The sequence below is a fragment of the Perna viridis genome, chromosome 8 (assembly GCF_037379345.1).
Source record: "Perna viridis isolate PV_CMFRI_1.1 ecotype Kerala chromosome 8, ASM3737934v1, whole genome shotgun sequence".
Lineage (NCBI taxonomy): Eukaryota > Metazoa > Mollusca > Bivalvia > Mytilida > Mytilidae > Perna > Perna viridis.
This window is the reverse complement of record NC_142452.1, coordinates 24878330-24898979: the sequence shown is the minus strand read 5'-3', so window position 1 is coordinate 24898979 and position 20650 is coordinate 24878330. Positions and strand designations below refer to the sequence as shown.

The 20650-nt window shown below is 34.3% G+C and overlaps 1 protein-coding gene across 13 annotated transcripts in view; it reads right to left on the bottom strand.

Moving 5' to 3' along the window:
- Nucleotides 1–13642, bottom strand: part of LOC148609947 (uncharacterized) — a 65084-nt gene extending 51442 nt beyond the window's left edge. For 12 of the 13 annotated variants that reach the window (XR_015914624.1, XR_015914623.1, XR_015914625.1 and 9 more), the window contains exons 1-4: nt 13529–13642; nt 9635–9773; nt 6416–7632; nt 5649–5941 (exon numbers count right to left, since the gene is read on the bottom strand). Coding sequence is in view for 10 of the 13 variants with exons in the window: in XM_088541595.1 (XP_088397721.1) it covers nt 5649–5941; nt 6416–7632; nt 9635–9760 (1636 nt within the window). In the remaining 3 variants the exon portion in view is untranslated. Of the gene's footprint in view, nt 1–3242; nt 3334–5648; nt 5942–6415; nt 7633–9634; nt 9774–13528 lie in introns of all 13 variants that reach the window. The other variant, XM_088541603.1, reaches the window with a different exon arrangement.
- Nucleotides 13643–20650: the final 7008 nt, after the last annotated feature.

The window sequence follows — 20650 nt, the reverse complement described above, 5'->3', positions numbered from 1 at the left end:
CACTATGCCCCATCTTCTAAGTTGCAACTTGTTCCTGCTTAAAGTCAATGCTTTTTTAAAAAACTTTGACTTACATGTATCATGATTGATTTTTAAACAAAAGCACGGAAGGCTAAATGTACATGTAGCATGTGATGTATTTTTATTTTAGAAAACTGCAAAAAAAGGCAGATAAGTAAACTCTTTTTTGGCTCCAGTCTTATATTGATGGAGTATTTGCCAAATGTGCTAAATGTTATTTCTATGGTGTTAAGTATTTTCATCTTGTAAAAATAATCGAATATCAAAAAGTGAAGCTCAAAATGCAATATTCATTATTATGTAAATTTCAAGTACAAATTCATACCAAAAGTATGAGTAGTCAACTTAAATAATGTTCATCTTTTGCAATTAATTAGTATCCAATAGAATAGAATAGCTGTGCTTAACATACATGAAAATACCCAAATATCAATCCAGAGATTAAAAAAAAAAAAAAAAACAGTACTAGCCATTCTAAATATGCAGTGGACACAATTCAGACTACACATATAATCCTGAAGCAACTTAAAATTCATGAAGTATAATTGTATGTCCTTATAAATAACCTATTAATAAAATTGAATTACTCAGTCATCAGTTGTACAGTAAGTAAAATTAAACATACAGCAATACACCTACCTGATAAAACTTCCTAATTCATGATTACTAAATACATCAACATGGAACTGCATGATAAAATTGGAAATATAAATATATACATACATGTACATGTATTAGATTTAAATCAAATGTACATGTAAATAGCCTAGTTATAGTTCTTTTTTCTTAGGCACTTTGAGTATAGATATAAGAAGTTCAAATTGAATTTGCCTTGGTTTTCTTCATGGGGAAATTAGGCAATTACATAATTTCTGTGTATTTGAACTATTTCATCAATTAAGAAGCTTCATGGTCTGTTCTTTGTCCCTGCTGTCTTTCTCTTCTTCATAATGGGCATTTGGGAAAGGAGAAAAATTCAATCCATGGGGTATTATAGAAAAGTAAGACATGGGAGATTCAATATTGATTAGTTCCAGTACTTTAAAGCTTAATACAGCTATGAATTTGGATTGCAATCCAATGAGTGATACGATTCTAACAAGAATGAAAATTCAGATATTTACTAAATAAGACCATATATCCAAAATTTACATGCAGGACACATAAAGGAATCTCTTTGTCAAAGTATCCATCATTACATATGTACCTTATACTAAGTACTTTTAATAGTCTGTAATATCCAATTACAAATGGTCCATTTCTTAAAAAAATATCAGGGTATTACATGTACATTGACATTTTATGAATCTTGTCCTATTGGGCAAGTTTATGAAAATACTACTTACTCAAATTAAAATCTAGGTTGTTCTTTTGTAAATAAATGTTAAAAAATGAATAATATTTGGTTTTCCTTCAGGCTAGAATAATTCAACACATCCCCCTACAATAGAACAACCTTTAACACCATTCCCTGAATATAAATAAAACCATACTTTCATGATACTGTAGTACATTCAATAGAATTCATTTTTCCTCAAGCTACTGAACAGACCAGAATGATGTTCTTCCTTGATCCATTTAAATCCCTAATTCCATAATCTTTCAGGTTTTAACCTAATTGTACCTTGTGTTGTAATTTCATATATAGTTGTATATATTTTCTTCAAGTTGTATGGGAAACAGAACAATACCTGTTAAAGCATCTTTTTGATCCCTTATTTTCATATGGTTATGGTCACAACTTCCAAAATCAATCCCAGTCAAACATTTTTTATTAAGTACCCTTGTGGAACAATTTCATTGACATAAACATACATGTACAATGTATGTACAAAATGTATACAATTCAAAAATCGGTCAGACAAGGCCATCAAGCACAAAAAAATCTCTAGTTTGTACTTTAGATTTGTACAATTGAAGTTACTGTCAATGAGGCTAAATTGAAAAAAAATCCTACCACTGTATGATAGCAGCACTTAACAAAGCTGTGTGATTGATTAATCATCTTATACTTTTAACAGTGAAAGGTCCTGGACATTCTTGCATCCTAAATGAAAGGTCTTCATATGACATGTACCATAAAAAAAGTGAAAGGTACTCAATAAGAGTAATGCAAATATGATATTAAATGACAATTCAAAAGTCCTGTGAACTGTGTCAGAAATTTCGAGTCCTAGACCTTGGACCAGCACTGATTTGTACCCCTGCCCTGTATTTGAATACTTGAATGACATGTAGGATACACATCAGTATACCATAATTTGCAAATAAAATTTGATCTATGTAAAAGTAACTATTTTCTATCTGAACAGGAACAAGACCACTCACCTTGTACCAGTTCACTGAGGCACTGAAATCTAAATCATAAGGTGGGAATACAAGCATTTGCATCCTTTAAATTCATCATGTTTTTTTGTGCTTCATACAACTTGATACTTTAAAAGGGAAACAATAAATGAAATTTTATTTTCCCACAACTGAAACCACACATTGCACATGTGTACTGTGCACATGAGCATGTATATCCAGAACATGTCCCTCCTTTTCAATGAGATATACATGTACATGTGTAATGAAAACTAAAAATAAAAGCTGTGAAAATACTATTGTTCATAGGGTACCAATTTTCATGGTTTTCAAGGGTGAATCAGACCACGAAATTTAGTTCCAAACGAAAAGGAGATTTCCACTGATGTGTATACTGAAAACCTAAAAACCATGAATTCAAGAATCCACAAACTTGTGTATCTTCCCTAATCCACGAAAGTTGGTATCCGCGAATTAAAGTACTTTCATACTACAGCTTAAGTCCTATATAAAAAATGAACAAGCTGAAATATCAATTCAGATGGCAACCATAACTGTATATGTACATGTACACTCCTATCTAGTATGTACATGTATATAATGCAAAATTGATACATAGGGACTATATAACAAGGGGGTAACAATCCATCAGTACATCACGATATATTTAGTTATGATCCAGAAATTGATACTGGGACTGGTTTTTTACAATTCCGATCCCATTCCTCATGTAGCTTACATGTGATGGAAATCAAAACTCATCTAGAGTAATCACAGCTAAAAATTGAGTTTCTCAATCACAAACTGATTTATCTGCTGTTTGAACTCTCTAGATTTGCTTAAAATGTAAGGGATAAGAGCTCAGTCTATGCGAAACTTTTTTTTTTACTGGTCATTCGACCTGTAAAGCTTACCGTTTTACTGGACTGCATGAAGTTTTTCTGGTCCAGTCTTAATTTTCTTTTAATCTTAACTGCTTTGCCGGGTACTGCACCCTCCGTATACCTTAAAAAGGACATTTTTCAACAGTTTCGTACACGACCGGCCATTTGTATTTTTCAGGGGAAACAACGATGACGGATGTACAATAAAACTCAAAAACGATGTTGGATTTTTGGTCTGGATATCGTAGTGGTCTTTATCGAACCGTCAGCAATTTTATCGGATTTGACCGAAGGTCCGACGAGTTTTGTATAGACTGAGAGCTAGTCATTACTTACAGATGCAATGGTGTAATTGTTTCGTAATTTGTTCAAATGTTAATGAAATAACACAAACAAGATATGTCAGTAAAAATTGTGATGCAAATCAGATTTTTGGCAAGGAATCAGGGATCAAATTTTACTGGAAATACTTGCTAAATGTGAGTGGAATTTCAATTTAGCAAGTTGAAACTACATCATGCCGGAAAATTTTAGCGAGTGTTTTTTTTTTATTGCAGTTTCACGTTTGAGCGTTATTTTGTTTAATAGGATTGTTCTTCCTCCTGCCTTAAAGCCTTTTACTGACCCATGGTAATACACAAGAAAATTAAACAACCCTGTTAGGTCAATATTTATTATGCCAGCATGAGTCAACAAATTACAGCTTTTTTAAATAATGTTAACAAACGGAAACTCTCAGAAGTAGGCTTAGATCATACAGACAGTGGCACCACAAGCCAGCCGGACAATAACAACAACATGGTCATTAATATAGCTGTTACTGCTTCTGATTGTATTTTAGCTGTTTAAATTGTTTAATTACATATTAAAAAATTAAGCAAGCGACAATTTATTTTAGCAAGTAGAAAAAAATCAGCACTTGCTTTTATTAGCAAGTGATAAAAATGGGAAAATTGATCCCTGGGAATCATGATATGTATCCAATTGTGGCAGGGCAGAATAGTTACATTCCTATAATATATTCAACACAATTCTGAAAGATAGAACAACAGGCAGGGGGACCAACAGACAAGGTGATTCCAGTATACCACCCACCAGTTGAGTGAGGTACATTTATCACAAAGTGATGTTATAATCATACATGTATTATAGCTACATAAGAGCAACTCTGAAAACATTTCTTTGCTTGAGAAATCTCACTTCTCACTCAAGTCTCACTTCTCCCTATCTTGCTTGGAAGTGACCTCATCCTTTGTTTTGAAGTGTGGACATCTCTGTATGTAGTGGTATCGTACAATTCATTTTCATACACATAATTTTACACATGTACATGTACTGTAAGAACAACAAATTTAAAATACATGTACATTACATGTTCATATAAACACACATTACAAGTATGTATCAGCTCAACATGCTCAATACAAATCAAGGAAAAAAATGTTGTTTAAAAAATGCTAAATGCTTGTACTACCACTCATTCACAGTACTACAGAATAAACTTATGTGTGTATACCAACATACCAATCTAGACCCTCAACTTTAATAGCTTATCACATGTTAATATAAAAAGTGAGTGTCCAAAATGTACATGTACAATCAATATGTTTTTTCTTAGATTGAGTCTGCCCTACAAATACATGTAATATGATCATAAACATCACCTTATTACTAGAGTTTTCATGTAAAAAAGATTATCTGTTAAAAATTAATTGACTTCAGGGGTGGATCCAGTCATTTATAACAAGGGATTATGATCCAGAAAATTAAAAGATGGGGAGTTCCAGGCTATAATATGCTTGAGACATCTACATGTAGTGAGAAAATAGATTATTTTAGGTTTTGTCCTTGTCAAAATACTGTACATTTAACACCAGATTTTAAATACTAAATTTCAACAGTGTTTCCAAAGGCATATATATATTATACATGTACATGTATGTGTACATGTAACTCTTTAAGCTTTATAGCACTATAATTTTAGCTCTATTTTATTGGAAATAAATTTTAATTAGAATGCAATATAGACACTGTGAACATGTATTATTTTTTAGAAAAGCCTGAACAGCTGTGCTCAGCCAGTAAGTTATGTACTACAATGATGTACATGTACACATATTTCAGACTCATTAGGAGAACTTCTTATTTTTTTCTTTTTTAAGATGGTACCATGCCATATACATTGAATATGTATATACATTTGTATAAAATATAGAATGCCTTAAAACTTATGCATGTACAATGTGCATGTATAAAAGTATCTGTAATAGTTACACATCAATAAAACATCCAAATGCCCCATGAAAATTCTATTCTTTATTTATCATCAACAAGCAAGATTGGTATGTTTAGTAATTAGATAACTGAGTAATTCTTAACATTACATTGACTATAGTTATAGCTAATACATGTATATATGGAGGTAATAAGCCTTACCTGAACTTGGTCCCATAAACATTGGTCCACCCAGCGCCTGGTCACCTTGGAACATACTTCCTTCGTTAGACATATCTTCTGGTCCCCAATCACCAGTTAAATCACTTTCTTCATTATCATGTTCATCTCCAGTGGAAAATTCTACAAATCGTCCCTCACTTTGTCCACTATCAACCTGTAACATCAAACCCCCAGTCTCTTCATCTTCTACCCGTTCAATTTTAACAATTGAAAGGTCAGTGTCTCTTGAACTCTCTGATGGACCTGGGTCAAGGCCTTCTTGTGACCTTAAACTGTAATAAATGTCATAAAAATATAAATATATACAAGTATATTAACATGTACACACCACATTGATAGTTTTCAAAAAGCTAAGGTTTTCCTTTAACTTAATATATATGTAAAGTGGCTCCACTGTAAATATGAAACTTGGGTAAACTTATTTCAGTTTAATTTTTCTTAACTTATACATGTACATTGTAAATCTTGTTTTTACATATTTTTTTGATGTTTGCAATTTAAGAAGCTACATTTGTAGAGTCTGTACAATGTACCTAAAGACATATTTCTAAGTGTGACTCCATTGTGTTTCGCAGAGATACTCTCCACCTCCACTAACAAAGTAAATTCATGCTGACAGATTCAGAAGCCTATAATCTACATGTACAACATCACAGACAACATGGACAACAATGACATCTTTGTAACATTATACTACAGCAATTTTTTTTACATTGTATTAAAAAAGCAATCAAATACACAAGTACCTTTCATCCTCTTTTTTATTTATTGTATCAGCTGCAGCAAAATGACTGGTGTCTTGTTGTTGTTTCTGCTGCCCTGATGATTGACTTTGGAATGATGAATTTTGGGATTGATACATTCCTTGAGAAATACTTCCTAATGCGTATGATGGTTTTGAACTAGATGGATGAACAGATGGAAATGTTCGCTGAGGTGTACTTGTCAGAAAAGAAGATTTAAGCCCATCTGAAGATGTTTCTGAAAGACGAGGTTGGGTTGATCGCTGTTCAGGTGGCCTTGGCTGAAATCCATGAGAGACAGGAGCTTGCTGTAATGGGGGAGGTGGAGGTTGAGGGGAGAAATTATTGAGACTTGAGGTCATTCTAGAAACCATTGATGTTGGTGAAGAATGCTGAATTTTCTGTGTTGTATGAGAGTCTTGAAAGGACATCTTTGGAGGGAAAGCCACTTGCGAAATTGAAGAATCACTAGTGTGTGTACTACCACCACCACTATCATCTGCAATACTGACAACGCGTGTATCCTTGGAATTAGAAACATGCGACGCTACTGATATTGAAGTTTTTTGTTGCGACAAACGAGGTGGTTCAGATTGACCAGGAACTGGTTTTTCTCTTTGAATAAGTTCTAAACTATCTTCTACAATTTCAATTACAGCTGGAGAATTTGAATTGCTCGACTGACTTGATGTACCTGAACGAACACTTCCAGCACCAGATGAAAAGTTCTGATTTGAAGATTGTGGGTCATTGATTTTTTGTGCTGAAAAATCTGATGGTGATGTTGGATGATGTAATCTTTGTCGTTTCCCTCCCAACGGACTGGTAGGTCTTGATGATTCTGACATTCTTTTCATTAGTCTATCATGATATGTTTTTTGTAAGCCAGTGGCACGCACATGACGGAATTCAAGAAGATCATATTTGTCAAATTTGTAGTTGGCATTATGCATTTTTCCTGTAGATTTTTCAAGGCATTTGAAGAAGTCTGAGCAACATTTGATCACACTGTCTACTTGTAAAAGTCGAGCTACTTTTTCAACATGTTTAACATTATCCTCTGTAAGCAACATAAATCCTTCATATAAATACTGTAGGAATGTGTTTACAGCCTCCTGTTTAATATCTGCAGCAAGACGAACCTCCAACTCAGTTCCAACAGATGCATTTTCCATTGACTGTAACATTGGACACGCTGCCAAGAGCACAACTCTGTGTGCCTGTTTAAAGAAGACAAAAATGAATTACATGCTGTATCAGTAGGAAACTAAAATACATGTACATGTACATGCAAGTCAAATACAATATTTACATGTAAATACACAGTATATACACAATCTATGCATTCATTTTTGTAAACTATCCACAGATTCTAATAGATTTAAAACCAGAATAAATGTGTGTTTACTGCCAACCAATATCCTTACCACTCTGTTTAAGTCAGAAGTTACCCTTGAAAAATAATATTTTATATTTTCATAATGAGTGATCAGTGCTCTAGAATTCCTATTTCCCGTTACCCGGGGCAAGTGAAATATGGGTCAGGGAAAGTTAGGTACTTAGTTACACTTTCCCGTGGCAAGTTGAAAACTTCATATGCTGTAAGGATTTGTTTTGTTAGGAAAGCAGTCATTGACTGTGGGAAAGTTGATTTTATAAGGATTTTTCCCGAGGAAACCTCAATTTCTGAAAAATCCTAGAACACTGAGTGATACTGATTTACAACAACAAATACATGTATCAACAAAAAGAGCAAACAAATTAATGTTTGACACTGACCAATCTGCACAATGGAGAAATAAAGTTCCTTGAGCATACTGTACATTGGACAATAAACATTGAACGCCATTTAAGCACAGTTTAAGTCTAGAATATGTTCCCGTTAGCTAAATGTGAATATTTCAAGTAAAATGTTTCAGACATGTTAGAAAAATAAAATAATGTCCCTACCTACAATGTACAATACATGTTCCCTTGACTGTTTTTTTTTCTTGCTACATGTACAAAATGTAGTGGTAGGAAACAAGTCCATTAATATATTTTTTGCTGGAATTCTGCCGGCCACTTCCCTAATCCTAAAATTATTGCCAAAAGTTGCCAACAGATGGCTAAATTTAATTTCATCATGTTCATGAATGTTTGTTTGGAAACACCTTGAGTGCAGATTTGTTTCATATTCAATCTTTTCATACTGCATACTTGAACAGTGCATATAAAATAATGTTGAAACATGTTTCAAATAAATGTGTGTGAATACATTTTTGTACATACATGTATGTACATGTACATTTGTACATGACAAAAATGAAAATGTAAATTATACAATGTACATGCCCTTTCATCTACACTTGTACTAATAGCAAATTAAGTTTCATTACACTAATCAGTCAAGGGGACTCAAAAAACTTTATTGCCTTTTCAAAACAAAATGTTATTTCCTTCCTTCAATTTAACTCTAGCAGTGTTTTAATGATTATAATAAGTTTAATGTATAACAAGAATACATGTAGGTATGATGAATGTCAAAAATGGATGAAAATGTCGGCCCAAAGCCACTCACTGATCTTCAATGAACAAAGAGGAACACAGGTACAGCAAAAAAGTTGCCCTACATGTATATACAAATGTACTCAAGTTACATAAAAATGAACTTAAGTTGAAAACAAAACAAGGCATACATGTACATGAATGAGGCAAGAAATTCCTGGTTTGGGACAGGCCCAAAAAATGTGGCATGTCTTTCTGCATACGATTTTTTTCCCTACCTACTGTACCCATGTTCTCAGTTTCAAACAAACATAAGAGGATTTCAAATTAGTGGTGTCCAGATCTTAGGTCCAGGACCCCCAATTTCTGACCTTTAAAATTTCATTTACAAGGGTCCTTGAACTTCAATCATTTTAATTGAAACTTGAATGTGGACTTTTGCTATTCCTGGAGTGGACCTTTGAATTGAAACTTGAAAAAGTCCAGGGCCCTCCACTCTTGAAAGTGAATCAGAACACCTGCTGCATACTATTATAATTAGCCTGAATACAATAACTTTATTGTTGGACAATTTTGCTTACAGTTCTTACAGAAGTCTTGAATTATCAAAAAAGGAATTTTGAAAAGGCGGTGGTGGTCCCCTGTAATTTTTTGCACAAAAATAACATTTTCAAAATAAAAGGAGGATTAAAACATGGAAACCTCTCTAGATCCCTGAAAATACATGTTCATTACCTTTGTGACAACATTTCCAGTACAGATTAATGCATCACACAGAAGCTGACTTCTCCACATCTGGGCAAGTTGACAGAGCAATGAGCTCGAATGGATATGATTCATATATACTTTCTGGTAATTCATATTGGATGCTTGCCTAAAGAAAAAAAAATTAACATTTCAGTTAATTTTTTTTCAATGTACTTTGTACTTATTTTGTTACATGTAGTAAAGTTGTATCTATAAATGCACATACTTACTTTTACCATTAATGTACATGGTACAGGACATTGTATTCTCAGGATGCCATCCAATGCAAAAATGTTCTTTATTTTGTTAAACCAAGCATTACTTGTAACTTAGAAATGCTGTCAGACACAGCTTGATAGAACTATTAAGTTTGAACCCGGAACTGATTTGGAGATTATATGTTACATTATACAGATACATACATGTAAGTATGTTAATTACAGTGTGCATGTAGATGTACATGTACAATATACAAACTTAATTACATCTCAAACTTCAGTCTGTGGATCAATGAATACGGTCAAAACATTTACATGTACAATGTACCTATAAAATATCAAAATCCATATATAACCTACATGTACATTGTTTAAACATACACATGTACAGTAGGCCCAAGTAAAAAGATAGGAGTTAACAATGTACATTTTGTACATACATGTACATGCAGTGTGGGAAACCATTTTTTTCCCCAACTTGCCATTCTGGCTAGTGGAATATTAATCTTGCTAGCCAAATAGAAATTCAACTAGCCATTTTTTTTTCCTGTACTATCTGTTTTCTCTTGGATTTGACTATTTTCTGCCTTTCTTTTTCTTTCCTCAACTATCTTTTCATCTGTTTTTAAATTTATCAAAAACTTTTCCATTTTCGAATATTCCCTCCCATTGAAGTTTTTCATGTACTTTACAGTAACAATAAGTACTCCATTTCTGAACTCGTATTATAAAAATAGAACTATATTTCAACAGATTCATCATTATGAAACAAGAAAAGTGTTTATCATTTGCTTCTTGTTCATTTTCATTTTGACAATAAACAACTAATTTGCAAGGTAACATATCGTATATTACCGAGATAATTTCGTTTGAATACTAATACGAGATTGGGACCGCTGCGTAGGTTTTGGCACATCCCATTTAACGGAAATTAAAATGGTAGATAGTGCATATCATGCCAAAATTCACTTGACATATTCAAACTAAATTTCTTAAAATGAAGGGAACATATTTTTAATGTATGATGTTAACGGATGTTTTACTAAATAAGCTGTGGGCTGGTTAACTTTCCACGGAACTTGCCAATCAAATGACGGTCACCAAATTGACAAGTGTAAGCTAATGAGAACTCGCCAAAATACACATCTACTTGTATTTCGCGAGCGGTGGTTTCCCACACTGTACATGTACGTGTCAATTTTTATTTGGGTGTCTTGTACATGTTCAGATAATCAAGACCTTTGCTCAGGTGTTAAAACTTATATAAGGCAAAAAAAATATATATCTGTTTCCTCTTGCCCAACCGACCTGGACTCAAAATCCCTGACCTGGATTATTTTACCCTTGAATTCCAGAAAAGATTTGTTTCTGGTCTAATCCAGAACCTGATTGCTCCATGTACATGTACATGAGCAAAATGTACATGTATGATCTTGATATTCATTCTGCTATGCCCAAACATTCAAAGTAACTGCTCCCTTGCAGGAGCAAGCACAAGTGTACTGAAGTCAACATTGAAGAAAAGTCAATTTGTGCAGAGTTAGAAATAGTAGCCTGTCCGCCAGCCCGAGAGTGGCTATTTTTTGGCAGGGCTGGCTAATTTGAGAAAAAATCTAGCAAAATAGTAGCCTGCCCGCCAGCCCAAGACTGGCTATTTTTGGCAGGGCTGGCTAATTTGACCAAAAATCTATATGGCCATATAGAAAATATATTGAAAACTTGCATTCAGAACTGCCTAGAATTTGAGTGAGTTTCCTACTCTGATTCGTGTAGAGTTACAATATTTAATAATAGAGTATCTGATTCAAATGAAGCTGATCATGCCAAAATTGTTGATAATCAACAAAAAAAAAATTCCTACTTACATGTATATGTACCGGCCTTGTCTTGGCAACAGGAAACATACATTTTTTTTTTGGTCTAATAAATCATGTTTATGCATTAAAATTATTAGCCTCTTAAGCCTGAATAAAGAAAGCATTTGGACTAGTGACATACATGAACATGTACTGTACACTTAATTTTAAGTCCATCTAGAGACTTTATACACAGGCACTTGTTTCCAACAATGACTAATTACTATCAAATATGTGTATATACTCATAATTGATAGTAACTGGCCATTGATACATTGATACATGTAGAAACAAGTGCATGTGACTCCCTACCCCATTTGATAGCATAGAACAGGTTGGGAACAACCGCTGAAATTAGGGTTAACCCCAGTTTGAGATACTTCCCCTCAAACATTTTAAGTTTTTTTAAGTTTTGAAAATGTCATATTTTGGTAAAAAATGGAAATATTTATTGTTTCTGTGGTAGCTTGTTTTTTTACTGTATATATTATGTTTTATTATATTTTGACAGTAGTGTATTGTAAATTTATGTTTCACATTTATTGCATTCTTTATATGAATAAAGATAGTATTTGATGAATATTTGAATTATAAAACCTATTTGGTTAATTGTTTTATTTGACGATTTACGCTAACTGGACTTGTGGACAGACGACGAATTCTACTGGTTTGTTAAGTTTCATTTCTTCTATATTTAACTTCTAAGGTTTCTAGTTAAATCTTCATGGTTGATTAGACCGCATACTTTCTTTATTTCTATTGGTCATTTTCTTTTGGCGGTAATATTCTTTTCATCTTTATTCGGAGACGCACTTACTGTAAAACTTTCATTGGTATAGGATTGGAAAAAACTATCCAGACGAGACTATCTACCATTTGTGATATTTCTTGTGTTCTTGTTTATCTGAGACATAGGAGTCTATTTCTTGAAAGGTACTTTTCATGATGAACCATGGGATGATATTGATGTAGATTTTTAAGATTCAGGATAGCCTTTGCACCTTGATGTGAGGACCTATTTCCTGTATTTGATCCTGTGTTGTCATATACAGTAGAATAAAACGAATCTTAACCTTTGATGTCTTGATGACTCTATATTAGCCCATTCTAAGAGCTGCTACATTTCTGAAATAAGTACACTGTTATTTCTAAATTAAAATGTTGAAGGCCTTGAAATACCGTATTTTACTTAGGTCTGTAACTTTTGAAATAATGAAAATATTCCTCTTTTGTAAAAGTATTCTCACTTTTTAGTATTATTTCATATAAAAAGGAACTTTGTTGTCTTTATAACAGGAAAATACACCATATGGGAGGTAGTGACCCAAAGCAAAGGGAAGTTACCCCTAATTAAAGGGGATGGGGAAAAACCTACTGTTAACATTGGGTCAGATGCATCTTAAAGCAAACTGATGATCCTAGTAATATGTACATACATGTATACACTATGGTAAAACATGATGTTATTAGATTTTTAACTCTCCCCCTTTTTTCTCAAATTCATATGAATAATATCGTCTACATTTTGATCATGTTTACAGCGTTGACAAATATTGTACATAACATTTTTAACCAACAACGTGTCAAAAAATAAAAATATGTTGACTCTGTATGATGCACTGCCTAAATTTAGGAATATGTATGTTAACATTATGACTACCTGACTACTTTTTGTTCAAGATGGCGGATTATTTTGGCCAGGCAAGATGGAAAGGCTGCCAAAAAAATTAACTGAACTGTTCAATCGTGATTATATATATTCCGTCGATGGTTTCGTGTTAATAATTGATGTATACATTAAACTTTACCTTTGTTAGATTAACCGATCAGATGAAACTATGTATCTTTTTTATCCTCTCGATCTCACACACAATGGATTCAATTATTCTAAATTTAGCCAGTCAGTGAAGGTTGAATCAAAATGAGGCTATTGCCATTGGTCAAAAGTTTAGTGGCGGGAGATTTTATAGTATCCTACAACCATGTTTTATTTAAAAAATAAATCATGCAAATTCCATTTTATCATTGTTTTACCACGGTCTGGCCATTTATGTCGCATAGTTTTACCATGCCGATAGCGAGGGGTTAATTAACGAAATAAATATGTTTTTAAAATCTTCAAATTTCAGTTCACTAAAATTTGTGCTTTTTTTAATTCTAATCCAAATCCAATCACTGATATTGGGAGTTAAGTTTAGTAAAGCATATAATTCGCCTTGAAAGCAAGCCAAAATCAGTGACATGAAACATTTGACGGTTAGCGATTGGACACATCGTATCTACCCCAAAGAATTTGAGATAAAGGATACTACAGACACTGTGAAGTCAGCCTCGACTTTTCATTCAGAATTGTCAACTTTCCTTTCATCTGTGGCAACATCCCTTCAACGTCTGCGTATGGAGTGTTCATATCACAACTCATACGTTATGCCAGAGCTTGCCAAAACTACGCAGACTTTTTGTAGCGCGCTAGAATTCTAACAAATAGGCTTCTGGAACAGGGTTATGTTGTTAAAAGATTGAAGTCATCACTACAGAAGTTTTATGGTCGTCATCATGAAGTCGTGGATCGTTACGGTGTATCCATTTGCACCATGAAAACTGATTTGTTCAACGTGTTATAGTTTTCCTTTCCTCTTTCGTCTACCCCGCACTTGACCTTTTATGAGCAACTCGACGGGAGTTTCGGGAGTTTCTAGAAAAGCAAAGGACCCTTACCCTACCTGTGCACCTGGTCCATGCTCCCAGTTTTTAGTGGAGTCGAGTTGTCCATTTGTTTTTGTTACTTTGAATATATGATTTTAGTTACTTTATGTTCTTTGTTGTGTTTGTCTGTTTTCCATGTCTGGTCTTTGTCCCTGGATTACATTCTTTTGATTTCGTTAGAAACTTGGTTCCCTTGATTACTCTTTAAACACTTCAGTCTGATTATATCATTGGTGACATCTCACATATTGCTATAATCTAAGATCGAGATCTTCATTTCAACAGGTCGGGAGTTCTGCTATATAAGGATTTGAATATCCGATGTTTCCTCTATTGTCTATTTGCATATTAATTATTATAATAGAGCCAACAAAGTAGTTTCTAGAAAAAAAAAGATGACACTTATCCCGCTTTTTCAAGTTTTTTTAAGAAGGTGCCCAGGCAAAAACCAGACAGTGGGAGGCACATGACAAATTTTGTTTAAAAAAAATCACCCATTTTATATCCCAAATGCATCATTTCTCAAAGTTTAATGTTGGTTTTTAATTAACTGCAATGATTAAACGAGAAATAAATTACATAGAAAGCATTGAAATTCATTGAAAAAAAAACAGACAACTCCTTAATTTGAGCAAAGTTAGGACGCCTGGTCCATGCTCCCAGTTTTTTTTTGTGGAGTCCTAGTTGCTCATTTGCTTTTGTTACTTTGTATGTATGATTTTAGTTGCTCTATGTTCTTTGTTGTGTGTGTCTGTTTTCCTTTGTCCCTGCATTGCATTCTTTTGATTGCCGCTGTAGCCTTGATTCCCTTGATTACTCTTTGGTTGCTTTGTTAGGGAACTTTAAAACCACCATCCATTGTCGATTGAAAACGAAATTTGTAATTTTTGGCATACATATGGTAAATACATTACATCGGAATAAAATTTACCCTGTACCACTCATATCATAGGATCTGCCTGATTTTTACATGGACAGCCTCTTTATAGCAAAATCACAATTATTCATTTATATTTGCTTCAATTTCTCCAAGGTCTATGGACTTAAAGAAATATATTGTCTTCCACTTGTATAAATTTTAAATGAAATCTAATAAAGCATGTTATATCTGCAGTCTGTATTGAGTACATGCTTTGGTTACATAATGACATTTTTTTGTCTGATTATTTGTCTTTGTACTAAATGTATATTCCCATTCTATTTGAAGCAGGAAAAGGGTCATACTTTTTTAGTTGTTGAAAGGAGAGGGGTGAACATTTTTTTCCGTCAGTTCTGTTTGTCCAATGTAAGAGTAATCACGGCAGCCAAGATTCTAGCGGAACTCACAAGATTGTAATCTAGATATAAATACCAGACAAAGTAAACAGACACACACAACGAACACGTGAAAGAACATAAAATAACCAAAATAATATATACAAATTGACAAGTGTAAACGAGCCACTCAGACCACTAAAAATAAAGAGTATGGACCAGGTGCACCGGTAGGTTGAGCGTCCTCTGCTTTTCTAGAAACACCCGCTGAGTTGCTCATAAAAAGTCAAGTCCAGGGTAGACGAAAGAGGAAAGGAAAACTATGACATGTTGAACAAATAAGTTTTCATGGTGAAAATAAATACACAGTAAGAATCCTCTGGTTCATACTGGATGACGACCAAAAAACTTCTGTAATGATGACTTTAATCTTGTAGCAATATAACCCTGTTCCAGAAGCTTAATTATATGACGTCTATCGCGATGCAAAAAGTCTGTGTAGTTATGGCAAGCTCTGGCATAACGTATGAGCGGTATGAAAACTCCATAAGCAGGTGCTGAAGGGATGTTGCAACAGATGAAATGAAAGTTGACAATACGAACTGAAAAGTCATCGCGTTTGAAGTATAGCTTACTCACTAGTTTTCCTGTCCCATCGATCTCTAAGTGTAGGTTAAGATATGAGGCTGACTTCACAGTTTCTGTAGTATCCTTTATCTCAAGTTCTTTGGGGTAGATGCGATGTATCAAATCCCCGGAACTAGGATAGTTTAACGATAATACTTCATCTATAGGGCAGAAACTGTGATTAAAGGATTTAGCTAAACGATGTTCCTTCCTTTTGTATTAGATCAGCTATAAAGTCAGCATCATGAGCGAAGGAATAGGTCAGCAAGTAGAGGAGCACAATTTGTTCCCATTGGAATGCCGACCGCTTGTTGATAAAAACGTCCACCGCAGTGGTCAGATATGTTGTCGATTAAAAATTCTGGCATTTTGAAAACATCTTCTTCGGTATATTTGGAAGAATGTTTGAAATCATTTTTACAAAGTATGAGGAATCTGCCAAGAACTACATATTTGGATGTAGGTGTACCATCATTTTTGGAATAACAACGACGTATAATACTTTTGAGTCGGGATTTTAACTGAGTATGGGGAATGGAAGTATAAAGAGTTGAAAAATCATAGGTTTTAATGCTATTGTATTCTGATCATAATCTTGAATTGGGAGTCTCCAGAAGATTTTTCGAATTGTTTAGGATTCACCTGTAATCAATACCACTATACGAGAGAAACAAGTATCATGGTAGGACTGAATGCCCTCTGTGAGTATAGACGTAAAAGATTTTGAAATATGTTTGGTGGTACACTTTGCAGATCCAGCTATGTAGCGTTGTTTGTATGGATTCTTGTGGAGTTTATGAATCCATTACATAGACGGTAGATCACAATCACCGTCTTTGGTAGGGAGAGCAAAAGAGGATATCACAGATTTATAGTTCTCGACTATCTCTTCTTTGGAGAGTGTGGTAGCAGTATAGGTCTTATTACTGCGAATGTTTTCTTGTATACCTCTGATGATAAACATTGGACGCAATACGTTTTGAAGACGAAAACAATGTTGTTTTGGGCTTTGTCTGCTGGTACGACAACATATTTTGTCATGTATAGTAATGTTTTGCTACATCGAAGTCTTTGAAAGAGTAATCAAGGGAACCAAGGTTATAGCGGTAATCAAAAGAATGTAATCCAGGGACAAAGACCAGACATGGAAAACAGACAAACACAACAAAGAACATACAGTAACTAAAATCATACATACAAAGTAACAAAAGCAAATGAGCAACTCGGACTCCACTAAACACTGGGAGCATGGACCAGGTGCACAGGTAGGGTAAGCGTCCCCTGCTTTTCTAGAAACACTCGCCGAGTTGCTCATAAAAAGTCAAGTCCGGGGTAGACAAACGAGGAAAGGAAAACTATGACCCGTTGAATAAATCAGTTTTCATGGTGCAGATGGATACACCATAACGATCCACGAGTTCATGATGACGACCATAAAACCTCTGTAGTAATGACTTCAATCTTGTAGCAACATAACCCTGTTCCAGAAGCCTATTTGTTAGAATTCTAGTGCGATACAAAAAGTCTGCGTAGTTTCGGCAAGCTCTGGCATAACGTATGAGTTGTGATATGAACACTCCATACGCAGGTGCTGAAGGGATGTTGCCACAGATGAAAGGAAAGTTGACAATTCTGAATGAAAAATCATCACGTTTGTCGTAAAGTTTTGTCAATAGTTTTCCTTTACCATCGATTCCTAAGTGTAGGTCAAGATATGAGGCTGACTTCACAGTGTCTGTAGTATCCTTTGAAAACTGATATAGCATTGACACTCATTGACCTAGTTAAAACTTTCATACTTTTTAAAATTAAAGACCCCACAGCCTTTACCCGGTCCACTCAGACAGAGAATCAATGTCTTCTTGTTCTCGTTTTATAAATCAATTTCCGTGCGTAGTCCTCCACGGCGTCCATAAGAACTTTAAAATTATAATTCCAATTTATGGAGCGTGGCTCGCGGTACTTGGGACCTTTAGAATGGACCTTACGGAAAGATTCGTTTTCGATTAATATGTTCAAATATCCCGTATTGATGTGAAGGACCATATTTGAATAGAGAGTTTTTGCAAGAGCAGTCAGGTGGGTTAGCCTTGAATTCTTCAATCTCGATGTCCTGCAATAGGCTTTTATAGGGTCAAAACGTAACTTTTTTCGTTATTTTTTTTCGTTGTTTCCGGTCGACGTTTTGCTATATTTTAAAACTTCTAACAGTCAATGATTCGGAGCAAAAGTGACTCTTTTTCTCTTAGACAGATAAGTGTTGGGGTATTTTAAGTCCCCCATTCAACATTCGAAAAAGGCAAAAAATAATATAATTAATCAAAATTAGCATTCACTATCTGTACTAGTCCGAATTTCCTCTGACCTTGCAGCCCTCCTCATTTTTATTTGGATATTGATACGTCGGGTTGACATATCAATATCCAAATAAAAAAGAGGAGGGTTGCAGGGTCAGAGGAAATTCGGACTATATCTGTACATTACATTTTATTGCTATAAAAAATATCACACAGCTAACATTATTTATAAGCCAGATTTACATAAAAGGAAACAAAATAGTATTATAAAGAAATATCTGAAATTTGATTGAAAAATGCAGGCATTGATTTTCATGAGGGTTCCATCAAAAAATTAAAATCGGATATTTTTTTTGAAGTTGTGTTCTTTTTTTTTGGCGTGGCCCCTTTTGGCCCCAAATAACTCAAAAACCGTAAGAAATATTTGAAATCTGATTGAAAGCAGCGATTTTTCTTTAGAAGCTGATAAAAAAGAAATTCATAATCGGATCAAAAGTACAAGTTTATTTTTGTTTTTTTGTTTTTATTGTTTTTGCGTGGCCCCTCATTAACTCGAAGAGATAAAACATTTGATAAAATTGAACCAAAAACTAGTAGCTCCGAGGAGCCTGAACCAGTCCCCTGGTTCACTTTTCAGGAGTAATTACTCTTGCATGGAGTAGTCTTACAACTTCGACCCATAGAGACTTTAGTAAGCATCGTTATAAGGATCATTTCACCACTTAAAAATTTCAAGATATTGGGTAAAAACTGCAAATTTTTTTCGCTTTTCAAAGTCAATAACTACAACACAGTCATCCTACAACTCCAACAGAGACTTCTGTAAGCATTATTGTACACATTTCATTAATTGAAAGTTGTTTTTTTCTCTATATTATTTTTAAGATGTTGGCTAAAAACTGCATTTTAAACATAACAAGAAGTCTGTCATATTTCAACTTTAACCCAGTAAAGACATTTGTAGGCTTATTGTAGAGATCATTTAGTCAATTTAAAGTTTTTGTTCTATCTATGGCTTTCAAGATTCTGCTAAAACTGCAAAAGCGGTTCATTTTTCTCCTTTCAATAACTGTATTGTCCTATAACTTCGATGCAGTTAAGATTTGTAGAGGGCCTATTATAAGAATCATTTCATCAATGGAACGCTTTTTCTATCTATTATATTTTTCAAAATATTGGCTATGAACTGCAAAAAAGTCCTTCTTTGCCTTTCCAGGGCAATAACTCTAACAAGGAGTCTCTTACAACTTCAACCCAATGGAGACTTGTAGAGATCTTCAAACCGAAGGAGCGTCACCTCCATTTTCTCGATCCCTTGTAGTTTTTGTGAGGTGACTTTACCCATATGTTTGTCAAGTAGTCCTTGTGGCCACGTTTTTAACGGATCTTAAATCCAAACTCAATTTAGTGCAGGAAACCCTAAGGATTATTCATGCCACATTTCATTTAAATCTGTCGAGTAGCTGCTGATCATGAGTCGAAGCTTGAACAAAATTTTACAGACGATCCCGATGACAACAGGCACCAATTCGGTGATAATAGCTTACATAGGCCAGGTTTGCTAATAAAAAAGTTTGTTCACTTCTTTGGCGTAGCCCCATTTATTCATTTTTTCTTTTTTGTTTGTTTATTTGTTGTTTTTTTTTTCTGTGGCCCCCTTTCGTAACCCATCTACCCCGAAACGAAAAAAAGGTAAGTCTATCCTGTAAAAACAGATCATCAGAATCGAATTAACAGTAAACGATCTTTATCAAATCTAATGGCAACACATATTTTCCCCCTTGCAGCTCATTAATTTCAAAGGCCCCGGGGGCGGGGCAAAAATCGTCTAAAAACCCCGAACTACAGGACCCTTTGCCATGTCCCATGGAACAATGGTTAAAATCGGATAAGTTATTCGAGTTATCGTAAATAAATGAGAGTTGAGGACGATAACGACAACGATGACAGAGCATGTACATGTTACACGTTTTCCCTTTCTCTTTTGTCTACCCCGGACTTAAATTTTTATGGGCAGCTCGGCGGGTCTCTAGAAAAGCAGATGAC